This window comes from Lepisosteus oculatus, chromosome 3, assembly GCF_040954835.1.
Source record: "Lepisosteus oculatus isolate fLepOcu1 chromosome 3, fLepOcu1.hap2, whole genome shotgun sequence".
Classification (NCBI taxonomy): domain Eukaryota; kingdom Metazoa; phylum Chordata; class Actinopteri; order Semionotiformes; family Lepisosteidae; genus Lepisosteus; species Lepisosteus oculatus.
In genome coordinates, this window is record NC_090698.1 from 16,426,902 (window position 1) to 16,453,235 (window position 26,334).

Here is a 26,334-nt window from a genome sequence, read left to right on the forward strand (position 1 = left end):
GGCAGCATTGGTTGAACGTCAAAATAAAAGAGTGTGTTAGCTTACACATATAACTCTGACACCCTAAAAGAGAAGAGTAGATGTCAATCCTCTTGGGACACCTGGTAGTCCCTATACAGGTTTTATCAAGGAAAGAGAACTCAGAAGAGGAAGTGGAGATGGGATGTCATTCACTTGACCAGCCAGTAGGTGGCATTGGTATGACCGGTAAGTTTTCTGCCCTGTGATCAGCAATTTTCTAATTGATTAGTGACTATTCTTTTCTTTCAGAGAACGAGGGTTGTGGGAATAATCTAACCTCCTGTAATGGTGAATCCACCTTTCTCCTTTGGTACAGCAAAAACTAGATTGAATGGATTTATTAAAAAAATCAACAAAACACTGGAAAGATATAAAGAGAATTGAGAAAAAGAATGCAAGATCTTAAAAAAGAACTTGAGTGTGTGTGTGCAACAGTGGCACAAAATTAAAGCTTTGAACATTTTTTAGCCTGAGCAACAGACACTCACCTATCTAGGAAGAGCTATTGAAGCCATAAGGTAAATACTGTTAAGGCCAGTTACAGCTCCAGCTTGGACTGGACACAATCTCTAAGTGGGAGAATGATGATTATTACAGTCCATTGGAATACACTGATGTCAAAACCACAGAAGGAAATACAAAATTACACATACAGAAATGGTTCAGAGACGTTACTGATGGGAACTCCCATGATATCTGGTTGTGGTTAGCAAAAAATGATTATACAGTACATAGATTTTTTAAATGGTTTATCTTACTGTATCACTCTCAAAAGGTTCAAACCAATTAATTGTTGCTGGCCATGTATTCTTTCCAGATCAAGGTGGTGGAAGATATAATGAGATACATGACAATGAAAGTTTATTACCTGACTTTTCCAACATAACATTCAGCTTTTTATAGCAATTAAAATGCAATGTTCTTAATTATATCATGATATTGCATACTGTACCAACATGAAGATACATGTACATTGTTCTTGATGAAAATCTTCTCTTTTTTCCCTTTTTTTAGATAAAAATGGTGCAGCTCAAGTACAAATTTACTCAGGAAGAATTCTCACTGTGGAATTGAGAAATCTAAATGTTTAAGTTAAATAAGAAACAAAACCGAGAAACAATAATAAATGAAACAGATGACTTGTCTGGTTTTAATTAAACACAGGGGTACATTACATAATGCAGTATACAGACAGGCTCCCCTCCCCAACATGAAAGAAAAATTTTTAAACACAAGTATATTCTAGTAATAGGGAGGGTAGGAGGATCTTTAAAATGCAGTTCAGATGTTTATGTTGTATACAGTAACTAATCAACCTATCTCTAAATTAAGTGTGTATGCAACGAAGGGGAACATTGACCTTTATTTAAGTAGAAAGAATTCAACATCCTAGTTACCATTGGGTAGCAATATTGTATAGGTCCTATATGAGCTGACAGAACAACAGAGGGAAGAGCTGGCAAAACATAACAATAACTTATAAGAAATCAACCAAAACCAGCAATCCAAGAAGTTCAACTTAAATATATCTGACTCTCCAAAAGAACTCAGTTCTGTACCAAAAAATACAGTCTCCAAACAATAAAAATAAAACAGACTTTCAAAACAACAATTCTGAAGAAAGATGGCAGGATCAATATAATCTCATAGAGTTATCATTTTATATAATAATATCAAAATAATATTAAATCTACTACGTGACACTCAGAAAAGAAGAAAGTCCTGAGTTTTCAAACTTGGTACCTAGTTTTAAAGTATACCAGTTCATTTCTCTAATGTTTCAGAACATAAATGTGTATTTTCTTATAGGCTGTACTCTGTGAGTTGCAGTGTTAGTGTGTAGTATGCTTTTTTCATTTTAAGATTTTGAAGGAAATATCTTCATAATGATTTACCAAGTTTTGAAAACTAGGCCTTTGCTGTGGTAGCTTGATGGAATACAAAGTGAGTATGTATCAGTTTTTTGTTCTTTCATTGAACTCTCTGATGGACTCTAACAAAATAAGCTTGCATCTTAATGCTCTAGGATTCCCCATCTGCCTATATGCAGATGAAAAGCAAAGAAAGAAAAAAAACTTAACTCTGTGACTGTGAAACTTGAGATGCTTAGCTTCACTTGAAAGCAAGTGCCTGTTCTTCATAATTGTCTGTCAAAGAATTAGTTCTAATGACTCTTGTGCTTTGTATCTGATAAAATAAGCCCATAATGCACAAAATCTTTGGTTTCTTTGATCGTTTGCTCTTTTAACATCATGATATTATAACTTTGAAAAACATCATGCCTTGGGTTTAATATGCATACTTTCCAATTCTCTGAGTCTGGGGGAAGTAATAGATGAAGTGGTCATTTTCTCCTGCTGCAGGAAAGCATCTCCAGTTGAAGACTTAAGTTTTTTTTTAAAATATCACATAAAATAAATAATTTACGAAAGAAAGGAATAGAAAAAAAAATGTAATCTTAGTGGAGCATTCATTTTGTTAGAGTAGTTTCAAACTTTTTTGTTTGTTTAACTAAATCCTATCCCTTCTTTCATCCAGCCACTTCTCAAGCTTGCTGCTCTTTTGTCTGACCCAAGCGCTTCCAGAAAAAGCTTGCGTGTCTGGGTGTTCGTTGGATCATTAAGCTTGAGCATGCATTTAAAGTCTTTTGATATGAGTTAGTATTCCATAAATAACTGCCCCCAAAGATCACACACACAAAAATTCCACAATTAAGCAGCGGCCTGTCCTTCAAAGTTGTTAGGTGGAATGGATTATGTTCACAATCTGTTCAGGTTCCATCTTTCTTTCATTTTCCTTTGGTCCAGATGCAGAATAAAATATTTGGCACAGAAAATGTTCAGTGTTTCCTCCTGTGCCAAATGCAATGATATAAGGGTTACGCAGTCTTGTTAACTTAATATATATATATTAATATATAGCACAACAAGCAATTTCTGCAGTCAAAGCAGTCAGGTTAGGCTATTTCTTGTCTTCAAATAGTGCCTTTTTTGCTGTCCATTTGCAAACTTTTCAGGTCCATCTTTTCTTCAGTGCAGTGATACCCTTTTTCCATCTCCCAGCTGCTACACCACGATGGGGAGAAAGTGTGTTGCAGTGTTTTTCCTTCGTGTTTTCTTTCCTCGCAGCGGTGTGCCGTTCGCACTAAGCCCCACAAACATTTGCTTCTTCTTGTGCTTCCACTCCGAAGAAGCATATGTGTTGTAACCGTTCTCCTCGATTCGCTCCTTCAGTTTGCAGTCAACGCCAAATTCACTCTAAAAGACAGACAGTGGAGAAATCAGACGTGAAAAATTTTGTTGTCATCTTTCTTTTGACAAAGATGCTCGAATAAACAATGGAAAGGTGAAGCTGATAATAACTCCTTGCAATTCCATGCAATTACTACATTTACAGGTACAGTAAGAAAACGTGGGCAGTGGCTCAAGGACACAACTGTTCAGTTGTCAGTCAGTCAGTTGTCAGCGTGAAAATATACTGTATTACTTGCTGAAGTCACAAGCTGTTTCCATACTTCACTAGTTCTGTGTGCCCATGAATGCTGTGCTGATATGACACATTATTCAAAAGACTTTGACATGGAAGACAGGCCTATGCTGAAGAACCACACATGGCTTAACAAGTAGCCTTTGGTAAAATCCAAGTGAAACATTTACTGTATTATTACCTCGACAAGATAAAGAACATACTGTGTTCGTCCAGTATTTATTTGCCTTTAAGACCTTAAGTTCTTGGTCATTAGCTCCATTGCATATTATTTCAACAGTGAGAATTAACATTTGCTCATTACTAATTAAAATTAATTGCAAAGGCTTAAGTAGTACTGTACATACTGTACTGTTAGATGGTAAAATAGCAAGATAGTAGCTATAATATATATAGCTATAGTAAGACCAGTCAATTTAACTTTTTTAGCAATAAACAGTCCAACTCAAAAAGTTCAAAAACAGCTCCAGTAGCATACTCAGTAACAGGATGTTTTAAAATTATGTCAGTCACTGTGTAAGATGTAGATTACATAAAAATGTACTACCACTTAACAGTATACCATCATCATATAGACCATCCAGTGTATATGATGGGTGTTAGAATAGTTTAATAAAATTAGGTGGAGTTTAACAGGAGAAATACTTTGAGTTTATGACTTTAATATTGAACTTTAACATTGATTTCGTCTATAAGGTCATAGAAATTAATATCATTACAGTCCCATTTTTGTGCTACAACAATTTTTCTCTATTAATTTACAGTAGCTACTTCTTAAATGAAAATCTATATGAATCTTAGAAAAGTAAGAACAAAGACATATTTAAAGACGTCCTGTTTTGATTTTATTTTTTCAGTTCGAAAAAAACTTCCAAACAAAAAAATATCTGACACATGTTTTTGAGATTATTTGAGCGAAAAGTGCCAATACTTTTCCCAAGAGCTTTTAGAACAAGACAGCAATATGTATAGTATTCCCTAATGCTGAAAGAGAGGAGAACCAACATGAGCTGGATATGGGAATGGTTCTTTTCTTCTTTGCCTACCGAAGGCATTCTTTTTAGTGCACACTAGCTGAAGACAGCGGCCTGTCGTTTGAAGCTCGTTTTGAGATGGTGGATTATCCAAGTGCAATGGGGTGGAACTGTTCGATATAACCTCACAGAGTTGTTTTATAAGGGCAGGAAAAAAATTGAAAAGGGGCTCATTCGCCAACCTGAAATGAGCCTACAGTTTCAGATCAGTGATCTACAGATTGGAACCAGAGCTGGCTTCAATCAAAGAACATTAACAGAACAAGAATAAGCAATATGCTGGCAAGCTAATTATATAGTAATAGTAATATTAATAATAATAATAGTTTAAAAGGGAAAATAGTGATCCAGATCAAAAGACTTTTAACTTTATAAAGAATATGCTAAAGAATAAGGACTGTGTTGCGAATTGCATTAGACATATTACAGGACATGTAGAGTGTTATATTGATGCACAATGACACACATTGCATTGCATACTTACAGCTCCATACACTTTTCCTTTCTTGCTTATTGCTAAGTAATAGTTGCTGTGCAATCCCCTGATTGCAACGATTCCAACTTCCACAGATTTTATCTCCAGTATATCTGAAAACAAAAGAAGCAAATATCCGATTAGTTACTACTGTTATGTTTTGAAGTAATTACCTTTTTAGGAGGGGATACACATATTTACCCTTCATAATAGGGCTCTTGGAAGTAAAAATACTCTAAGGAGATTTTTTTCAGGAAAACATCTAGAATTTAGGTGGGTATCTGTTTAGTAAATGTGTTTGTTCTTTCTTACTTCATGCACTCATAGAAAAATAACTGTGGTGAAACTCTGTCCAACAGATTGTTATAGAGAAAGACAGTGGTTTCTTGTTTCATGCCGTCTTGTAAAGCCTAAGAACACTAGATTATAGACTATCTCTGTGACAGAACGCAAGGTAATGTGATATCTGATTTTTTTCCTTTTTCTTTCACGTGTCTAAGATTTCCTTTCTTCGGGATGTCATATTTTCCCTTTGTCCAAAGCTTTAATTATTTAATCAAAGGCCTTATGTGCTACAATTGCATTATACTATGACATACTGAAAAATAAGCAATATTCAGCAGTATGCAAGTGATCAGATGATGACAAGTCGTACTGTTTGATATTTAAACCAAGAGCTCTGAGCTCTTTGTGATTTCTGACAAGGCGATCCCTGTACGCCTTGGGCAGTGAATTCCTAGATCTTCAAAAAGACAGCATTTGGTGAAAGTCATTGTAAGTGAACCATGGGAAATGACACAAACTCTGTAACAGTGGCTGTGATCACTTAATGTAGACTTCCTTGTTCTCTAGGGATTTTTGGATAAGCACAAAGTGAAACGCAATGTATTCTTGATTCAGTCCAAACGGCATCTCATTTGCTGACAGGTTCAGCTCTGCTGAATACCAATACTTTAATCCCCCTTGACTGCCAGCAGTATTAAGGTGTGCCAGGCCATTTGCTCCTCTTTGAATCAGAAAAAATCCATATGCAGCCCCCCTTTCCTGTGGTGAGTGTGGCAGAACTGTCAGCTTGCTGTTCGTAATGTGGGAAAACCACCACTGTGAGACCATCTCTTTCTCAGCTGCTGCAAGCCTGTGTGAAAGCTACTGGCGATCTTTTGGTTTGAAAGGATTGTTTGGTTTTTGGCACAGCAGAGGAACTGGCAGTGATATTTGCCCTCCTTATTATCTGAATGTATCTTGAACCAATTATGGCTTCAAGCAGCAGCTCACTGCTTTCACTTAATTACAATAACCCAATATCAAGGGTTGGTGTTAGGGAATTAGGAGATTAAGTAGGCCAAACAGAAGAGAAGGAAGTGGTGTGCTTGTATTCTCACTCAATGTGCTTGTTTATCTGCGGCCATTAAAGATATTGCCTTACAAACAACATGGTGGCCCGTGACTGCCCTCTGGGTTTATTGAATGCCATAGTGTTTATTCACTCCTTCACTGACGCATTTGGTCTCTGCTTTCTCACGCCTGGGCTGTACAGTTGCCACATCCTGCTGGCCAGTGTAATTTTATAGTCCTTAAGAAAGAGTGTTTGCTGGGGGATGGGGGCTGAGCGGATCTGGCACAATTCTTTGATCAGAGATTTCATTACTAAAGGTGTCTGCCTTTAACATGGTCACAGTTTCCTTGACTGATCGTCTTCATCTTCAGGGCTAAAGGCTCCAGGCTTTTCCTGGATAATATTCACAGCAATGTGTTTTACTGGGCTAAATAAAGTGTGAGTGTGTGTTTGGCATCAGGGGTGGGGGTGTGTAGTAGGGGGAGCTGGGAGAGAGTGGCAGCTGCTTCCTGCAAGAACATGTGGGTTACATTACTCTGCACACAAACTCTTGGCCTTCAACTTAGGCTTCTGGTAGGGTCAAAGCCTCTAGGTCCTATTCTCTAATTAAGACTGACTTCAAAATCACTGGAGTTTCACTAATCCATTTGGGAAACTGAGATCTGTTAGCTGTTGCACCTTTCACCTTGCCACACATCTTGTAAATAGAGCAATTTCATCTACAGTCCTGTGGGCCAAACAATCTATGGGAGACAATAAGCATATGTGTGTATATACAGAAAGAGTACATATGCATGCATATAACACACAGTTAAACAAACCATGAACCTAAGACTTTAAAGTGGAAATGTTAAGTTTAAATATGGGGCATTGACAAAGCAATTTTCCTCGTCAATGAAATTTCATGGGCAGTTTGAGAGCCAAAATTCTAACTTAGCTTTTTTGTTCTTATTTGGAACACTTGTAAAGCAGTGACACATACAATAAAGTAATATGCTTAAGTACAACATGACAGAGGATTAGCACCGGCTTTTTTCCAGGAACTGAGAGGGTTCCTTCCTAAGATATCAAGTTCCTTGTATCACTGGAGATGTAAGTCAATAACTCCCCCCCTCCCATGCCTGGGGTTCAAGAACAGGAGTAAATAAAAGCAGGAGAGTTGAAACGAGATGACTGAAAGATGGTGGGAGATTACAGAGTCCTTAATGATCAAAGATGCCAGGACTTGGGACAACAAAAGGATTGCATGAAAAGCACACAGAGGACCACCTGATTGGGATGAATGTGAGAACAGAACTCTTTCTCTAGAAAATATCAGAGACGAGCTGTTGTTGCTGAAGCCTGTGATTTGAAAATAAGATACGGTGCAGGGTCGCTAAAAGCACCTGTTCCACAAATTTGCTTTTGAAAGCTTTGATGTGGTATTTAAACCAACAGCAGTTCTTTCTCTCTCTCTCATATTCACTACTTCAGTACCGTTTCCCCGTCTGCTCCGGGAGTTGAAAGGCATTAATTGTAACAAAAGGCTTAAATTGCAACAAACTTCCATCTAACTGTGAAGTCGAACAAACATAATTCTGACACTTCATGGGCTGGGGCCACACATCTGAGAAGAGGATCTGTTGAGTAATGTCTGTTAGTTTTATTTTACAATACACACAAAAGGGGATATTTCTTTTGGCATGACATTTAACACTTTAATTTTGGTCTGCATGGCTGACTTTTAACTCTGCTAAGCCCGTTTAAAAGTTCTTCCTTTCAAAGAAAGAAAACAAAATGAATTCCTCAGGCCCACTTGACTCATTTTCACTGTAGATGTTAAAAATATGTGTGAATGCATGAGCTGTAGAGCCATCTCTTTCTTGTAATAGCAGCATGGTCACATTTCCTTCAACCTCAAACTGCTGATTGTCTTAAAGGAAGCAAGAGACATATATTCAACAGCAAACATCTTGCTCATGTTTTACCTGTGTTATTTGGTGGTAAAGCACCAAGATGTGCCTATAAGACATTGTAAACCTTATGCACTTATCTACAGTAGATACCTTAATGTACTGTAAATACAACTTAAATATAACCTAACGTAGAGTCCCATGCTCAGATCCTTTGAGAGTGCTCCTCAAGAATAAGTTATTCATACCAGAAAATCTGTTCTTGGATATAAAGCAAAATGAAAGAAAATGATTTTTTTTAAACTTCCAAACTCATTACTAGAATGATGCAGGTTCAAATCCCAGATGAGACTTCGCTGTTGTACCCTTGAGCAAGGTACTTCATATGAACTTCTCCAGTAAAATATCCATCCGTAGACTGTAAATTATTGCAAATACTGTACCAGTATCTTTGGATAAAAGCCTCAGCCAAATAAAAAATATCACCCTTAGACTTCACTGTTATTAAAATTCATATTGATAATTCAGCTCAAGAAGAATTTATGACTCCAGGGTCTCGTAAAATGTTGATGCAGCAACAGAAAACCCATCATATCTATTGACTGGCATTATTTAACACTGAATCCCCAGCCTGAACGTGATTAGGTCTCTTGGATGAGTTATTTAATGAAATGTGTGCTGGTGGTCTTTGTAGAGTTAATCTTGAAACAGTCTGCACTCCTCAATCCAAATTAACACTGCAAAACAGCTCTGTTGGTGGCCTTTCCATGGGTTGAAAATTAAGGTTATTTTCTTGGCAGGATGACAAAGCCCACATAAGCATATGTTTTGAGAATTAGAGACTAAGGTGACAAATCTGTTGATGCACACAACCTGCATCGTGGCTAAACCTGACTTTTACAAGCACGAGACAGTGGCAGGTTAATCATTTCCCTGATTCTTTAAGATGCTTAAAATGGTAAACAAGCAATATCTATCCTGAACTCTTAAGTGATACATTAATTTTTTTAAAGTCAGCAATACCAAGTACAGTATGTTTGACTTTGCCTTTGTTTAGTTTTTCCTGTTCCATATCATGAAAACCCGAGAGAATGAGAGTTCTTATTTAATGAGTTTTTTAACAAATTCTTAAGTAGATAGTTTAAAAGAGTTTTTATTATTGTTAATGAGAGTTTATAGATACATATTATTTTGTGAGGTGCTCTCCTTATGTGTCACACTTGATCAGTAAGTATTGTCCATTCCACTCACCATCATCAGTCCTTATTTTGAAGCATATTTATACTTAGTGTCAATAGGCCTGTCTGGTTTCAAATCATCCTGTCAAAAAGTGCTTGCTTCTCCTCCATAGTATGTAATTGGCCTGGGAACTGACATGAGACGCTCTTCTGGTTAAAAGGTATGGTCTTTTGATTGACATGCCTTTTCAATTACTTTACAGACTCAATAGTCATAAAATGAACAGATTACCTATTAAAAACTGTCATTTCTGTTGACCTGGCATTGGTTTTTTAATGACAGTGACTGGCACCTTTGATCTGGTCTCTGCTGGCCTCTTGCTGGAAGGCTTTTTGGTTTAAATGTTCAGTAGAAGCTCCACTCTGTTCTCTTCAGGAGCTATACTCATTATGTAGCATTCAAGGTCACTTTTAATTAACTCTTCAGCACCAACAAGTGAGTGATGTCTGTTAAAAGAATTTCTTACACTCGCATTGATTTTCTTTAAAGACCATGTTGTGACAATCTTTTACAATGACACAATATGATACATCTGTGCTGCTTACTTACATGTATAAAAATTCTAATGGGATTCACAAAACAACATGAACTTTGAGAGAAAACCTGGCAGATTTGTATAATGCATTGCAGGAATCCTAAAATGATTTTGTGTGAGTGACCCCAACATAGGACAGCTAATAACATTACTGTATATTCAATAATAATGAAAAAAAAAGACTCTATGCACTCTTTCTCCTGTACATAATTATTGAAAATAATTTTAAACATAACATTATTACATGTCCATAGGATATATCTAATCCTAAATGTGTCTAAACAGTATTTCCAGGATATGCTACTTAGATGACTGAAAATACAACAGCCTGCATCTTGTTGGAAAAAAGCATAACAGGCATGAAGGATGTGGAGGAGTGCTTCCCAGTCTTGTGGGCATCAAAAGAGTAGATTGGCCTCCAATCCCAAGTTTCAAACCCCCGTCTTGGTGACAGCTGTTTGTTTGCTCGATGCCCTCTGGCCAACAAAAAGTTGCCATCAATCGAGACGTTTGAAAATTGCTGTTCACAGGAGGATTAAAGTTTTGACTTAATCCATGACTAAATCTAGGAGATACTGGTTGGCTAACGAAGAAAGAAGCCATAAGGCACACAAAAAAGTTTTTTGCCTTTTTCCTGCACCATGATTAATCTATGCAGAGATCTGATTTTCTTTGTTTCGAGAAAAGCAATGTGTTGTTTTCAACACTATGGATTTTGAATGATCAGAAGTGTAATGACAAGATAAACTACGTTAGGACCCACAACACTGCCCAAAACAGACAGGTAAGTTCCCAGAGTTTTGCAATTTTCTAAGGCTTGATTGTGCATGTCCAAAAGTTAGTGGATGTTCTGCAGGATTCAACTGCTTCCTCTAAACAGACTTTTCTCATAAAGGCACTGATCATTGAAGACTAGCAGAGACTCAAACAAAATGACCTGAAGAAAATTCAGTGAATTAAGAACAATGTTTCATACACTTTTGCACCTCAAAATATCAAGAAATATTTTCCAGATCTATTGTGTTGAACTATGGAAAATAGTAGTCTTTTTTCCCAAACCCTGCTACCAATACTGAACTATTCGGCAGGCTTTTCTGATTTCTGAAATACATAGTTTCATTTACAGGTAACAATATACGTACTATGTTTCTGTGGGTCATGTCCACAGTTAATTTATCATTATAATATTGTGCCTAAACTAAATACTATTATACTGTACATCATATACTGTAATCTAGCTTTTAGAATTTAACATACTGTATTCACTACTTAGTAATTTTTAAGTATTGACATAGATGTGTTAAATAACATATTGACACTCTCTCTATCTATACAGTATATACATGAACAGTACGTTGCTGGAGCACATTTGAAGCTTTTGTTCTCAGGCCTGGCAAAAATTAAGAGCCACATGTTTCACTAAGGAGGCGTTTTGTTTCTGCTGAGTAATCGTGCTGTAACAAGGTGTAATACGGCTGGGGAATTAATAACGGACTTCAGAGACTTGCATTTTCTTATAGTAGTTAAAATAATTTCCTTTTTTAAAATTTCATCAAAGTCTGGTTGGTTTTAAGTTTCTGTACTTTTTTTTTCTGCTGGACAGAAACACAGCGCTAACCTCCCTTTTTATTTGGTAGTCATGTTTTCCATCATGCGTGTACAGTACACATTTAACTTTTTTTCCCTCAGATCATAAGATCTGATTCAGAATTGCTTATTTGAGAAGAAGGGGCTCCAATTTCTGGCACTATATATTCCCAAAATGAGCAATGAGGAATTAAAAAAAGAATCAAATTATTTTGTATTCACTTGGCTGTTGACTCTGAAACCTCTGTAGAACAGGCTTCACTGCCTCTGTTCTTACATCATTTAGGAATGATTTATGATATTTGGGAGTCCAAGTATGTTTTTCTTACTTAAATTCGTTTCTTAGATTCTGTTCTTGAAATGCTACTACAAAAATTCTTTTTCAGCCTTTCTGGAAAACCTTACAGTTTTACTGACATGTCAAAAATCTCCTTTTCTTACATAAGGGATGATTCAAGCTCTCAAAAAAAGAAGTGGCATTTGCTGTATAACAGGCAAATAACAACAGACCTTTTTGAGACTAAAAGGGCTTTCTAGTAAATCTTTGAGTATTTTAAACGCACCCATACAGAAGCCTTTTAATGCTTAAAAACCTTTTTTTACAGTTTGGGATAAGTTAAATGTATAACTCCTTGTTTTGAAGTATAAGCCACTTAGGATATATAGGCCTTCCATATATTAACAAGTAATAGGTTTATTCCATGCTGAAAAAAAGAAGAAAGAGAACACAACGTTTCGGCCGTGGAGCCTTCTTCAGGTGTGACCTGAAGAAGGCTCCACGGCCGAAACGTTGTGTTCTCTTTCTTCTTTTTTTCAGCATGGAATAAACCTATTACTTGTTCCTTTGCAGCCTACGCATGCTGACGCAGCTACCCACCTGAACTACTTCCATATATTAACCTATCATGGCTTTCAAGAGGATAACTGGACAAGCAAGAGTAAGATTTATCCTGTCATAAAATATCCTAACTTGAAAAGCAAAAATAAAGCAACAAATATTGCAACATATGTTAGTTTAAATAAAATGATTTATATTTAGCTTAAATTGATGTGGTGCAGCTTAACATCCACAGTGTCACACACAAAAAATAATTTTGATTAACCATTTCCAAGATTATGATATTGTAGTGCTCTCGGGTTCAAGTGGGTACGCGCCCTCGCCACTGCCACCTCAGGTTGACCCCCCACCGCTAGGGATTCAAACCCGGGCCTCCAGCATCACTCAACAGGGACCCAGCCACTTGAGCTAAAGGGAAACCTCCCCTCAGCCCGACAGCTGAGGTCCCTGCTATCCACAGGGAAGGGCGGTGACGTCACTGCGCTGGTAAGACAGCTTGCACAACCTGTAATGTCGGCCGTATGCGTTACAATATATTATGAAGTCTGGCATTGTTTTAAATGCCATGCAACAAAGGAAATACCTGTTAGAAGTGTCCACTCACTGCCATCCCTTTCTGGTTGTTTCTGATCTTTGATTAAATGTCAACCATGTTTTGTGTAACATTTTTCCTGACACCCCTTCCCCAACCTGATCTTCATGTAAACACCAAAATCCAAAAATCAAATAGTAAACTTTCAAAAGGAGCCCACTAAAAATATCAACAATAAGTTAGCATATGGTCAATGTTTAAGTCTGGATATGGTTTTATTAGGACAGTGTGTTTTCTGTGGAGAACAGCATTGATTACAATCAAAATAAAAAGACCTGATTCTTTAGCTGTTCTCAGATGTTAAGTACTATGATAACAACCTGAGCCAGAAGTCTGCTTTAGTGCCCACGAGCCAGCACTCTGCTAGATAGTTGCTAGACAGTCCCAGCCCCCCAACATAGTGGGGAACCACTGCAGGGCTGATGAGCTGGGAGGAGGACAGACTAAGAAAGACAAACAGGAAGGAGACTAGTTTCCAATTTACAACAGGGGCTTTACTGCTACTCACAGCGGATGGGTGGAGCTTTGCTTCAATTAATTAATGCCTTTTATTTTAACATAGAAAAGGGTAACTGAATAGCATAACACTCAAAAATGGATAAAATATAAATATTAAACCATCCATGGGCTAAGCGTTCAAAAGAGCCTTGGTAGTTACAGTAGTTGGGGAGGAATGACCATTGTTCAGTATTTCAAAACCTCTTTTTTAGGCATCTTGGTAAACTGCTTATTCTAGAATAAATTATTTCCATAGTAATGTATATAAAGTACATAATACTTTTGTATGTATAAATACACTTTGGCTGTGACACACTCATTCAATGATGTCCATTTAAACAAAAAAGAAGAATGCAAGTAGTTTTTCAGTCCAAAATGCAGTTGTTTCTGTATACTTACACAAAGATAACAGCCTTGACCCTTTCAATAGAACTTCAAAAGCAGCACCAATGTTTTTTTCTGGTCTATATCATTGAGAGATAAGATTTACTGATATCAACTGTTTCCTATTGATAAGGCCACTGATTTGCAAAGTTTAATGGTTACACAGTTGTCTCCAGATCAGATTTTCTTAGGTTTTAATTTTCTACCATCATATCTCCTACTTATGCTCTAGGATTTTGATTTTTTGCCCATAGAAAGGGACACATATTGTGCACTATTGTACATAACCTTAAATTAGAAACTTTACAGTGGAATGAATTTTTTGGCACTACACAATCAAAGCAGAAAACATTCATTTGCGATTTCTGCTCTTCATTTTACAAATATATCCTGAATTTTGAGATAAAGACTAAAAACATCACAGTCCTCTGGGTCAGAAAAAAACATGTAATGGAAATTGAGCCCTGTACTTTACGGTTCTAGAAGAAAACAATAAGAAACGAATTATATTAGACAACAAATGCAACAATTCTTCACTGGCCTTTGGCTTCACTCTTCCAGTCTTTCTTGCTTTCCTGTTGAATTTTCATCACAGCAAAGGCTGGGCAGAAGTGTTCTGGACAAGGAGAACAATTCAAATGCACCGCAAGAAGCGACTGCTCTTCTTGAGGTAATGAGAAACTGTAAAGATGCTTCATTGGAAGCTGCTGCTTATTAATTAACTAATGGGTGCTCCTCAGGTGATGAGATTATGCAATGTGAAGAATGGTGTGAACATGATTCAGTGTGTTACATTAAAAGGGTTGAAATGAGCTCTCGGCCTGAACCTTACCTTTTCCTGGTGTTTGAAAACTCGAACACCTGACAGCCATACCCAAGGCCAGGCATCAGTATCTCTAACCTGGGCTACCTTTTAGGTGTTAAATCTCAGAGTAAGAGCTATACCACTTTTTTCCATTATATACCAGAGAAAGTGACATTCCACTATTTCACTTTTCCATTAACGCCTAGGGAAAGTACCCAGTATTAGATTGTGTGTCTAAATTGTTTGACCTGCAAATTGCCTCTAAATTTTCATTATTCTCTGGACAGTCTGATCTATAGAATAGAAATACAGAATGCATATTTATTTTTCAAGAAAGCTAAAAATTGACACTGGACATAATGCCATTTTTTTCTACACTTGTTTGATCTGTTTTTTCTCGCTTTTTTCAAATGCTGTGTGATTGTCTTTGTAAAACCCTCTCTTTATATACGTTTATTTTAAGGTTGTAGTAAAGCCCAGGGGAAAGAGTTATACTGCTTTTTCCCAGACCTTCACCCACTTGACCCCTGTAATTTCTGGTTTTCATTGAGGCTGAACTCTCAGTGACTTAATTGAACCCTTAATTCAACTAATAATTAGTGAATTGGAGCTTTTTAATTGTTGTCAGCTTTGAAGCAGCTAGGGATCTCCAGCAAGGAAAAAAATCATATATAATAAATCCCACTTCAGTAGATGAGGAAACAATTTTTTTTTTCTAATGATCGAGTTGGTTGTTAAGGGAAGGGTTTGATTGAGAAAATGAGAGTTGGAAGAAAAACCATCAGGCACCTGGGTCAGGAGTATTGCAGTAAGCTGTGTAAACTTTACAAAAATCACTTTAATGTTATCAGATAAGAACAGCATTATATCAGTGCAACTCTGTGACAAACAATAGAAACTCACACTGGAACAGAAGACGATATGAATGATAACATTGCATTTTCAAAAAGCACAACAGGGTTGAAGGCACATGTTTGCAATTGAATTCGATACCATTCAAATATCACCAAACAACTTATGAGATTTTAAAGCTGGCAGCTACTGTATATAAAATACAAATTACCTCTGAAGCAACATGTATCAAGAATAACTCACTGGCTTACTTTTACATTACAATTCAAAGCATGTGGCACTTAATATATTAATTTACCAAACATTGTTATTAAGTCATATTCAACCCACAGCTATGCATTCTCGTTAGTTTGCTCTCTGTGCTGCTGTATATTTTGCGTATCCTCCATGTGAACCTGTTGTATCACCTTTTTTGTTAGGTTTCACAGTTACCAAGTCTCTGAAATCCACAGCAGAACTGAAGCCATCCTGGCATTATGACTTTGATTGTCTAACGGAAAAACACTGACACATGATAAAAGATTTTTTAAAAATAAACAAGGTTAAAAATAAAAACTATAACTTAAAAGACTACATTTAATCTTCTAATCATAATAATAGTCCTGCTCAAGGGAGTTTTTGAAGGATTACTGCCTTGTGGCACATAAGCTCCTCTAATGCCGTAAAACCACTGGGTAATCAGTGATAAAGCCTGATGGGCTAAGTACTATCGTTTAAACATACAATGTCTATTAACTGAATGTCCTTTGATGTAACTGAGAAAGTACCTTGTACAGCAATATGGGAGATTGTTTTTGTGCAAAAGTTATGGTCTAGAACTGTAGCATTAATTGAAATAAATACAAAGAAACTAAAGCATTTTGTCAAAGTTGTTCCTACTGCTCTTTCCTCCAATACACAGAAATCCAAATGTTTACATACTTACGCTGTACATTACCCTTAGTACTGTATACTATATGTGTCAATGACTATACATACCCAGAGGCATTAAAAATATAACAAATGTTACTGCTACCTGGAAAAAGGCCGCAGACCATCATCGATGTGCTGCATGAAAGACTGAGAATAAGAACAAACCGAAAGCTCTGGAATCAGCTATTGGTGGAAGAGAGCAGACCCTTACAAGAGGGAAAAAGCTCTGAAAGAGTGCAAGGATGATGGAGCTGAAGAAGAGAAAGCAGAGCAAGTTAACGAGTGTTGGAAAAGGACTGACGCCAGGTTAATGAACAGGGTGTTAAGGACTGGATCTTGCTACAGGGATTTGTGATTTGAATTTTGGCTGTTTGCTGTTTTTGTTTGTGGCCTTTTAGCAGCTCAGGTGCTCAGAACAGACCTAGGTTTTTATTTTCCAACAAGTGCTGTTTTTCACTGTATTGCTGCTTCTGTGTGTCTGTCTATTAAGAGCCAGCCTACGAACACGCTGAATCCACTGAAAATAAGGGTGCTACCACTACAATTGCTGCCGCTAATATTAAAATAGAGAAAGACAGCAGGAGAAAATGGACTTAGCCTCCCCGTAAATGTCAAAGCCAGCACTCAACAATGTGGACGGTCATCTAGACTAAAGGGTCTGACATGGGAACGTGTTGCATTAGAAAAGCATAAAACAGTGGGAGGCAGAAAGCAGGATCTGCGATGGATAATATCCAGGGCTACTGGATAAGCCACTGCCTGCCTCAAGTCACACCATCTCTCCTGATCAACACGTGCAATGTATTAACAGTACTATAATTAGTACACATTCCTGCCAGCTCCTTAATTTTTTTTCTCTCCCAGATGCAGCTTTTGGTCTGATCTTGTTTTTATTACCTTTGATGATTCACTGCACTTTGTTTTACCAGTCCCTTGTTTCTGTTCATTAGACTTACCAGCAGTGAGTCTGGGAATGGCCTGAAGTCACATTTCCAGCAGAAATACCCCTGCCTCATCTGGTCCAGTGCTATAAATTTTCATGAGCGTTTCTTAAGCACACAAGCTTGTTCTTTCTCTCTCTCTCACACACACACATGTACACACAGTGAATGCAGGAAGAACAAGGGGAGCTCCCAAGCAAAAGAGGCAACACAGTGCATAACGTTTTGAAGCTCAACAACAATGTAGTGAATGAATGATTTTCATGCCTTTATTTTTAATAAATTGCAATTCCTGCTTTTGGTTTTGATTGCAATGCCTATTTCATGCACAATTTGCTGAAGTAAAGAATAGGATATCAACAGCTGCACAGCACATTTCTGCAGTGCCTGCTAATTGTTCTGAAGCTCTGAAAGCACAGGTTTCACTTCAAATCTGAGCAACAAAAGCCTAAAAATAATAATGCCGGCAGCCAACACAGCTTGGGACATGAGGCTGTTTGACTGTGACAAAGATCAAGGTCAGAGATTAAATATCTCATACTTTATGTTAACATACGGGGTGCTCCCTGATCATTTAGAAAATATATATATATTCTTTTGCTGAACCTTCTCTGGTAAATGTTTTGTATAATAATCTTATCATCCATATTTACTGTGATATTTGCAACATTTTGTCTCGAAGCTCACATTTCAATATCACACAAAGAGCAAAACTTCTTATGGAGAAACAAACTAGATGACAGCCTTACATGCGGCATAATACTGGTGAAACCAGCCCATCAGTCTCTGAGCCTCTTTTTTTTTAATAAAAAAAATAGATTCTACTCCGCTGTGTGTAAACTGTTGTTAAGACATAAAGAAACAAACTTTGTTGGACACTGCATGATTTTGAATTAGCTGCATGCTTTTATTCAGCATGCTGCATCAAATTAGCAATGGTTTACTCATTTTCAAAGGTAATACGTTATTATTTGTTTTTTTTCTCAATGCATGCCTGAGATCACTACATAACACATAATCTGATCTCCAATGAAGTACATTACCATAGAAATCACATGAAGCTTTCTTTTTAGGTAGCTCTAATTCTTTGCTTTAATCTAGTCCTTAAGACAGGTCTTGATCCCTGCCTTAAAACACAGGTGCTGCAGTCAGCCATGATGGCATTTTGATATCTGGTTACTCATGGAAACTTTTAAGTGGACATATCAACAGTCTGATAATTGTACCTATTTAATACCATCAGTAGTTAGAAACAGAGAAACTGAAAGGCAAAACAAAAAAACTGTCTGGTAGAAGGACACTGATTAATCTGCAATTCGAATAAACAGGCAGTAGAGTAATTTTGGCAGATACATCCTAATGAATGGGATGGAGGGACAAATGTATTTGAGGTTATTTGGAGAAACCTGCCCAGCTGAGACCAAAGCTGCTTAGCAGCCTGTCTGAACCCCACTCACGTTTGTGAGGAATGAGCCAGGGAGCTGCTGCAAGGGTATAGATGGGGTGGCAGGAGGGGTGTGAGAATAATAAACAAAGGGAAGTCCAGAAGGAGTTATGGCTCTAGATGACTGTGAGTATAAATTTTGAATAGAGGGCTGCTGCTGCACTCTTCTGCAAAGTGTTTCACTCAAACTGACCCAGTAAATGCCCCAATGCACAGTACAAATGAATCTCCAGGTCATTATTGTAAATGAGGGTTTGTTCTCAATAATCTACAGTATGTGGTTAAATTAAGTATTAAGAACACCAATTGAATTATACAGTATCTATCTTTTCCATATATACTTGCTAAATATGGATATTGTGAGAAAACAATTAAAATATCTAAATCTCAAAGATCTGTTATGCACATGCTATACTAAATAATCATCCCTGCCAATGTAAGGGTTATGTAAGGGATAAAAAATGTGAAAGTGGTGAATCTGTCAAAAGCTTCCCTTAGGGCACAAGAACATTAGGCATGAGAAACAATTGATTGAGTTATCCTACTTAAAACATCTCTTCCTAATTGCTACTTGTTGAATAATAAGATTCATCTGGTTCTTATAGGAACAATGGTCCCAGTCTGTCCAAGTCAGGGGTTTCCCAGGCTCCACCCTCAGCCAGCCTCCTGTGCTGGTGTTCCAGTTGGAGCCTACAGTATCTGTTGTGTGGTACAGTATGGGTTTTTGGCTTGTCAGTCCTGGTCCGGGCCAATGTATCTCCAGGATTTCATTTTTGCATATCTTGTAATGAACTAAGCCAGCTGGTTACTGGCTCAACTGGATCAGTTTTAATGCAGATCATGCAATGTATTTTATTTCTAATGAAGGGGTTAGATTGTATGAGCTGAGGCCATTTATAAGTTACACCCATTGATTTACTGAGTAGATCTGTGTTTTTGTTGCCCATCAGTGAAATCAGTTTCACATGTGGAAAATTGAGTCAATATCATTGAGTAATTAACTGTTTGTTAAGTTAATTAAAGTTAAACTTTTTTTGGCCGATACTCATTTAATACTTAGATACTGACACTTAAATTACTTACAATTAGGAATTTTTGCTTGTTCTATAGGCTTCACCTTCAGTCTCAGTTCTGCTGTTTCAAGACTTCAAGACAACAGTTGTGCATTTTATCCAAGTTAGTGTATTCTGCTAAATGCATAGATTTTTTTTTATTTTTTAAATGATTTAGCTATTGTTTTTAATGTGTTCCCTCAGTGCATTTGGTAAACAGCACTGTGCCTTTGCTTCTTTGTAATGTGTCAGTAAGAATGTCACATGTGGAGAATTTAATACTATCATTAAGTAATTATGTAATTGTTACTTATACAAATGGTGTTTGCATTTTGATGAATTGACATATCTGTAGTTAAAACTGTTTTTGCAGGACCTGGATTAATAGATATCAAGGGGTCATTGGTTTGATTTTGATTATTTCTGTACATACTCTGTGAAGGTTTGTGGCAAGGGCTACAGTATATAATCAGCTCAGTTGTGTTCATCCTTGTTTTCATTCTTAATTGATATAATATGTTGTTCTAACTAGCTGAATGGTTCCTGTTTTTGGTCCTCCTCTGAGGTAGCGAGGAGACTAACAACTACTGACCACTCAGCTGTTTCGGGAACCTGCTGTGAAACATTGGACAATTTTAGTTTGTAAAAGTAATCGTCGTTCATGTACTAAAATGTTTGTACCTTTATTTGAAATGCTTCCAACAGAACAAACAAAATAGATTTCACAAAAGATACATGGCTAATTGGACAATTAAGCACTCTAATACAGTAAAGGGCTTGTATAGGAGTGATTGCATTACATACAGAACAGTGAGCTCAGTGAGGTAAAAAACTACATTTTGTTCATTAAATAGTATTCAGATGCCCCTATTTCCAATTTTCCAAGTTGTAGTCAGAGAGAAAAACTATGTTATGTTATATATTTGGAATACAGTCCCAGAAGTATAAATATGCTCAAAACTTTCTTTTCAGTTTGCTTCAGGGCATGAAATATCCTTGTCTTGAATTTATAGATATTTGGAATCTTCTTAAATTTCAATGCATTAAACCTAGTTAAAAAAAACAGGTTTGCACAATATACTGTATGTGCACATAAATGTATGCACATTCATATAATTACTTTTGATTTTAATTTCTTAAAACTTTCATTTCTTAAAATTTTGGTTTACTGTACATCCTCCTTGCAGTTTTGATGTATCTGCTGTGAAATCTACAGATCTGTAAATGACTTTGTTTGAATTGTTGGAGAAAAATGTGGGAAGAATTCAAGCTGGGTAGCAAGTAAAATACAATAGGAGGCTTCAGAACCATAAAGACAATTAGAGCAAGAACCTTCAGGGTATGTGGCCCAGTCAGCTTTTCTGCTGTCTTAATGACAGTGTTGTTTTCCGGATTGGTTGTTGAGTGTGCTGCACCTCTTGATGTGGACAGCTCTGGCATCTCTTATTCTAATTAAGGACGGTACCCAGTTTTTCAATGATTCATCATAAAACCACATTAACATGTTCCCTTGGCAGTGAAAGACCTACACATTACATTAAACTGTCATTGATAAAAACCAGACTAAGCTATTAAGCCGTTGTGACAACAACCATCATAGAGTGTTTACTTAAACAGTTTTTTTAACAATATAGCAGCTTACCATCTGTGATTTACAAGTATTAGAAAAACTTAGATCCAAAGTAAACTGCCGATTAATAACACAACCAGACTTTGTGATCCATGGTATCTGACCGTATAAACTGTTATTGATAATCTCAGAAAATTCCCAAAGCACACCAGTTATTGATTGCCTATTTTTTTCATGGTCTTAATACTCCACATGTGGAATTCATTTAAAATAGTAAGAGAAAAGGGGTACCAAGCCACAGCAAATGTGCAGGACATTTTTGATGTCTGGTTTTGGTCATCTTCACAAAATAGATGAAATAATGGTTGGGAATAAGTACCAGTTTTCCAATCAATTACATTACTCCATCTGGGAAAAAAATGATTGGGTAGAAGCTTGTGTTCCAAGAAGATAACTTCCAAGAAATGTCACACTGGTTTTAGAGCTTTAAATTAGTTTAATCTAAGACGGGTTTGCAGAATTTCCTAAGTAATTAATGTATTACATTCACTTCTATGTTTATTTCCTCATGCTAAACCTGAATTAGAGATTAGTCTGGCTTGCCAATTTGAATTTCTTGTATAGTTTTTCAGTTCCTTTTTTTAGCTTTTTAAATATAATGGAATATAAACCTGTCAGTGTCTAAACACAGGGTTAAAAAAACCTCAGAATCCTAATCTGTTTATAATCATAACCTCTTAGCAATATATATTCTAGGGAAAATGTGATGCAGGGTAACTATTACCAGAAACATACCTGTGGGGTTTGGTGTGTGGCTGCTGCAAAACCCAAAATCGGTTTGACAGGAAACGCATATCACATAAGGTAATTTTTATTGCGTCCTATAAATTCACACAACAGTAAAGAAATCACAAGTTCATAATTGCCAATTACAGGGACATATTACTTTAAGAATGTGCTATAATGTGCAGTATATGTTGTTCACATAACACACAGCAAAATGTCTGTAGCTGTCAGAACTGGAGAAAAAAGTTGTTAAACTGATACAAATCATTTGCCAGGAGGTAAATTAAAATGTGTGTTCAATCTCTGTATTGTATAATGTTGAAAATTTCCTATAGGACAGAGAATAAATAACATCCAGTTTTTCCTTATTCATACTGACTTACAAAGAAATATTCTATTTTTATTCTCTTTCATACAACAGGAAATATAATTTATCTCACAGACAAAAATCCACCCACTTGCGTTTATCAACAGAATTATTTTAAATTAAGGCATTGACTGTATTTTTTAGTGACTATGAAAGAGCTTCAAATTCATTAGAAGTCAAATTCATGATGAATGAATTCCACATGAATTAATTCCACATGAATTGAAGATATTTGGCTTCATTCATGTTTGCTTTTAATTTATACTCCTTTTTTGGTTTTCAAAAAGCCATGATAAATGTAGATGAATTCAGACATCTTGTTTTTTGTCTTCTGATGAGTTAATTGCTTTCTGATGTCGTTGGCACTTATTACTCTTTTAAAGGCATACAATTTTATGAATGACTTTACTTCACCACTTTCACAGAAATTCAGATTAACTAATGAAAGGCCTATACTCAGTTCTTTTCAGTGACCGACTCATGTATATTGGTAATATACATGTATATTTTAATAGTTTTAAATGTAATATTGCGTGTACAGAACTAGCCATAGCCATACATACGTAGCTATACACAGTGAAAAGAAATGAGAAAAACAGCTGCTGGTTGGGTGAAAGGAGAAGAAATTCTTGCATATGGTAAGTTTTAGAGCTGATAACCCAGTCCAAGAAAGTGTGGATACATTAGTGACTGACACTGTACTAAATTGATTTGTCAATATCTCGGCTGCTTCCTTTCTTCTTGTGGTAAAAGTCTGTATGGTGCTAGTACAATCACAGAAAAAGAATTCTGAAATGCTGGTACCCCTGATGTTTCTGGTGACCATGGTTAAGCCAACAATGCAAAACAAACTAAATAAGAGGTCTTCTATATATTTTTGACTCACACAACAGGAAATGCAAAACAGTGTTTCTATGGAATCCATCTTTGCCGACATATAAAACTAAGATTTAAGTGATCAGTCGAGTGACAGGTGTGAAATGTTAAACACATAAAGAATTATTTACACCACGTGAGTAGAAGTACTGAGGAAAATGTTCATGTTATTGGGGAGCTCATTTTAATATGATAAGGCTATTTAATTTTCCTATGAAAATAAGTGCCGTGTTTGAAAAATATTAGATGATCTACGAAGTGCCTGTGAATATTTTATGGGGGTAAGATTCAACTAGTGCAATAGTTAAGATTAATACATTATGTGCCTAATACTGTATATTGATTCTCTTGCCTGTTCTTTTAATAAACGCTTAATAAATTTATGCAGATCAATGGGGTTTCTTAGTGTCGCTAAAAAAATCTTAAAACTATTTTTGTTTGCAGTTATAATTGCTATTGCGTATAACATAAAGGTTATAACTACTGTAACACACAGTATAACATGTTATAATTACAGCAGCTATAACTACCCTGAATGCTGTGCGGATCAGGAAAAATAAATAAACAAGGAAAAAAACTGCCAGACCAAGTCAATTTTTCCTTGTTCCAAATTGTCTAAAACACAAGCCAATTAAAATAACGAGGGCAAAAGGTTAGATGTACATCTGGTCTCTCAAACTTCTGAAACCCGGTTTGAACTTTTAAACTTAGGAGACAAGAGCAGAAATAATAATGAGAATGCTGCATACAGGAACTTAAAGAGTTGCCTGAATTTCTTCCTGCAGCGGTGCCGCACCAGGACTCATTCGTCGCTGGCTGTTTAACGCTAAGAGGCGTGGAAAAAAGGCAGGACCTGGTTAAAAAGGTCGGCCTTCTAAAGCTCTCCAGCTGCTATTGAGCCTGGCTTTCATTACTTTTCAGAAGATTAGACTGTTTCCTTCGTAGACAGGGGATAATAACAATTGAACTCCAGGCCTGCTGTGGCACTCTGACATTTTTAGTGCCTTGTGACATACGAGCTGTAGGTGCCAGCTCTTCTTCAAAAGGAGAACAGGGTCTGGTGGGGGGGGGGGGGGAGGAATAAAAAAACATTCTCTGAGGTCAATGCGAAGGGTGGCAGAATCAATACAGCGAGGTGGGGGGGGGCAATGTTTATTCACCTCCGCTGGCAGCACATCAGGAGCGCTGAAAAGGAAGATCTTTTCGAGTGACAAGAGGCAAAGCATGTCAAAGGACAAACTCCTCAGAAAAACAGAAGGCTCTCCACTTAGGAATCGACCTTCCCTTGTGACGCTTAAGTGCTGCAGATATGTCAACCTGAAGGGAAGAAAACAAGAAGCAATGCAGTCCAACACTTGCATTCCCAACCTCAGAAGGCTTTGAGTAAAGTCCAGAGTGATGACATTGTACTGGAATGGCAGGATAACTAGCGCTTAGATATAACGTTTAAGGTCTGTGTAGGAAACCAGCCAAATGTATTTCATTTAGCAAAAGGAAATTATTTTGTTTTTATTCTTCATTTATATAATTAAAACTTTTTGGATTGTTTATCTATTGTTGAATGAATGAAAGATGAATGTATGGAATGATATGCATTTCTGGTGTAATAATACCAGTTATGATTTAAGGTTCTAGTTTTTTAAGGTATGATTTACCTTGGATTATTACACTTTTCATATTAATTTATGACAGTAGATCGTAAATATGCTTCTGTTAAATTCCTATTTTGAAATCTTGATTTTAGCAAGGAGTATGCATGTGCATCTTTTCCGTCACATCAGGGTGGTGGCATCAAATTCTTGAAATTTAGTCCTAGGTTTTAACCTAGGTTGAGTGGAAATCAAACTCCATCAAATGTTGTGTCTGTTAAAAAATATTTGTTGACTCTGCCATGGCCAATTAATCAAAGAATCAAATTATATGGATAAAAAAAGAAACAGTACTACTTGGACAAGAGAAAATTCTCAGAATAAGTCACTGCTAAAAGCCACCACTCCTAAAGCCACCACTCCTATTTAAATGTAAAAAATAAAAAATGAAACAATAGCTTGTCACAAGCACAAAATTAAATTTATACTCTAGGCTACTGGCATTAAAAAAATCCCAGATGTCCAATTTAATGCAAAAGTGTTTTCAGTTTCTCTTAGTAAATCTTTGAACAGAAAGAGCCCATAAAGACATTGTGGCCAAACTGTAAAGGAAGAATATTCATGTCAACCTTTTCTTTTAGTTAGAGCTCTTCATATGTCTCTTTTATTGTATGTGTGGTTACAAATTCCCACAAGAACCATAAAAGAAACTATGAAAAAAGCAAAAAGGGAAGAAGGTCAATGAAAACACAATTACAGCAGATGCTGTGTATGAACCCAGACACTTCCAGTTTCAGCTTTAAGTCAGACATCCACCACTAAAATATTTAACCCGTTTAGTTTCATTGAAACAAAATAGTTTCAATGACACACAATTAAATAGCCTGGGGAGTTTGGGGGGGGGGGGTGATTTGTGGATGAACTAACACAAACAATGATCCAAATAAAACACATTTCACCGTGAAACAAAAGAGAAAAAAAGTGAACCAAATAAAATTAAACCATTAAAACAGAGAGGAATCTGTGCAGAAGTTTACACAACGTGAAGGCTGCCACATTTGACCATATGGCCTCGATTGCATGAGCTGTATTTGGACTAAAAGAGGCAGACAGGGAAGTTGTGAATGGAGGAGCACCTTCCTGAGACACACAGACACTACAGACAAGAAGCAGCTGTGAGATGGAGGAAGAGAAGCGAGAAGTGAAAACCAAAGGAAAGAGCA

At 36.6% G+C, this 26,334-nt stretch overlaps 1 protein-coding gene across 1 annotated transcript in view; it reads right to left on the minus strand.

Annotated features, from left to right (window-relative positions):
- Nucleotides 1-1,144: 1,144 nt before the first annotated feature.
- The window catches only part of fgf10a (fibroblast growth factor 10a), a 38,593-nt gene continuing 13,403 nt past the window's right edge, over nucleotides 1,145-26,334 (minus strand). The window contains exons 2-3 of the mRNA XM_006627235.3: nucleotides 5,026-5,129; nucleotides 1,145-3,278 (exon numbers count right to left, since the gene is read on the minus strand). Coding sequence (XP_006627298.1) covers nucleotides 3,087-3,278; nucleotides 5,026-5,129 — 296 coding nt within the window. The 3' untranslated portion in view covers nucleotides 1,145-3,086. The remainder of the gene's footprint in view (nucleotides 3,279-5,025; nucleotides 5,130-26,334) is intronic.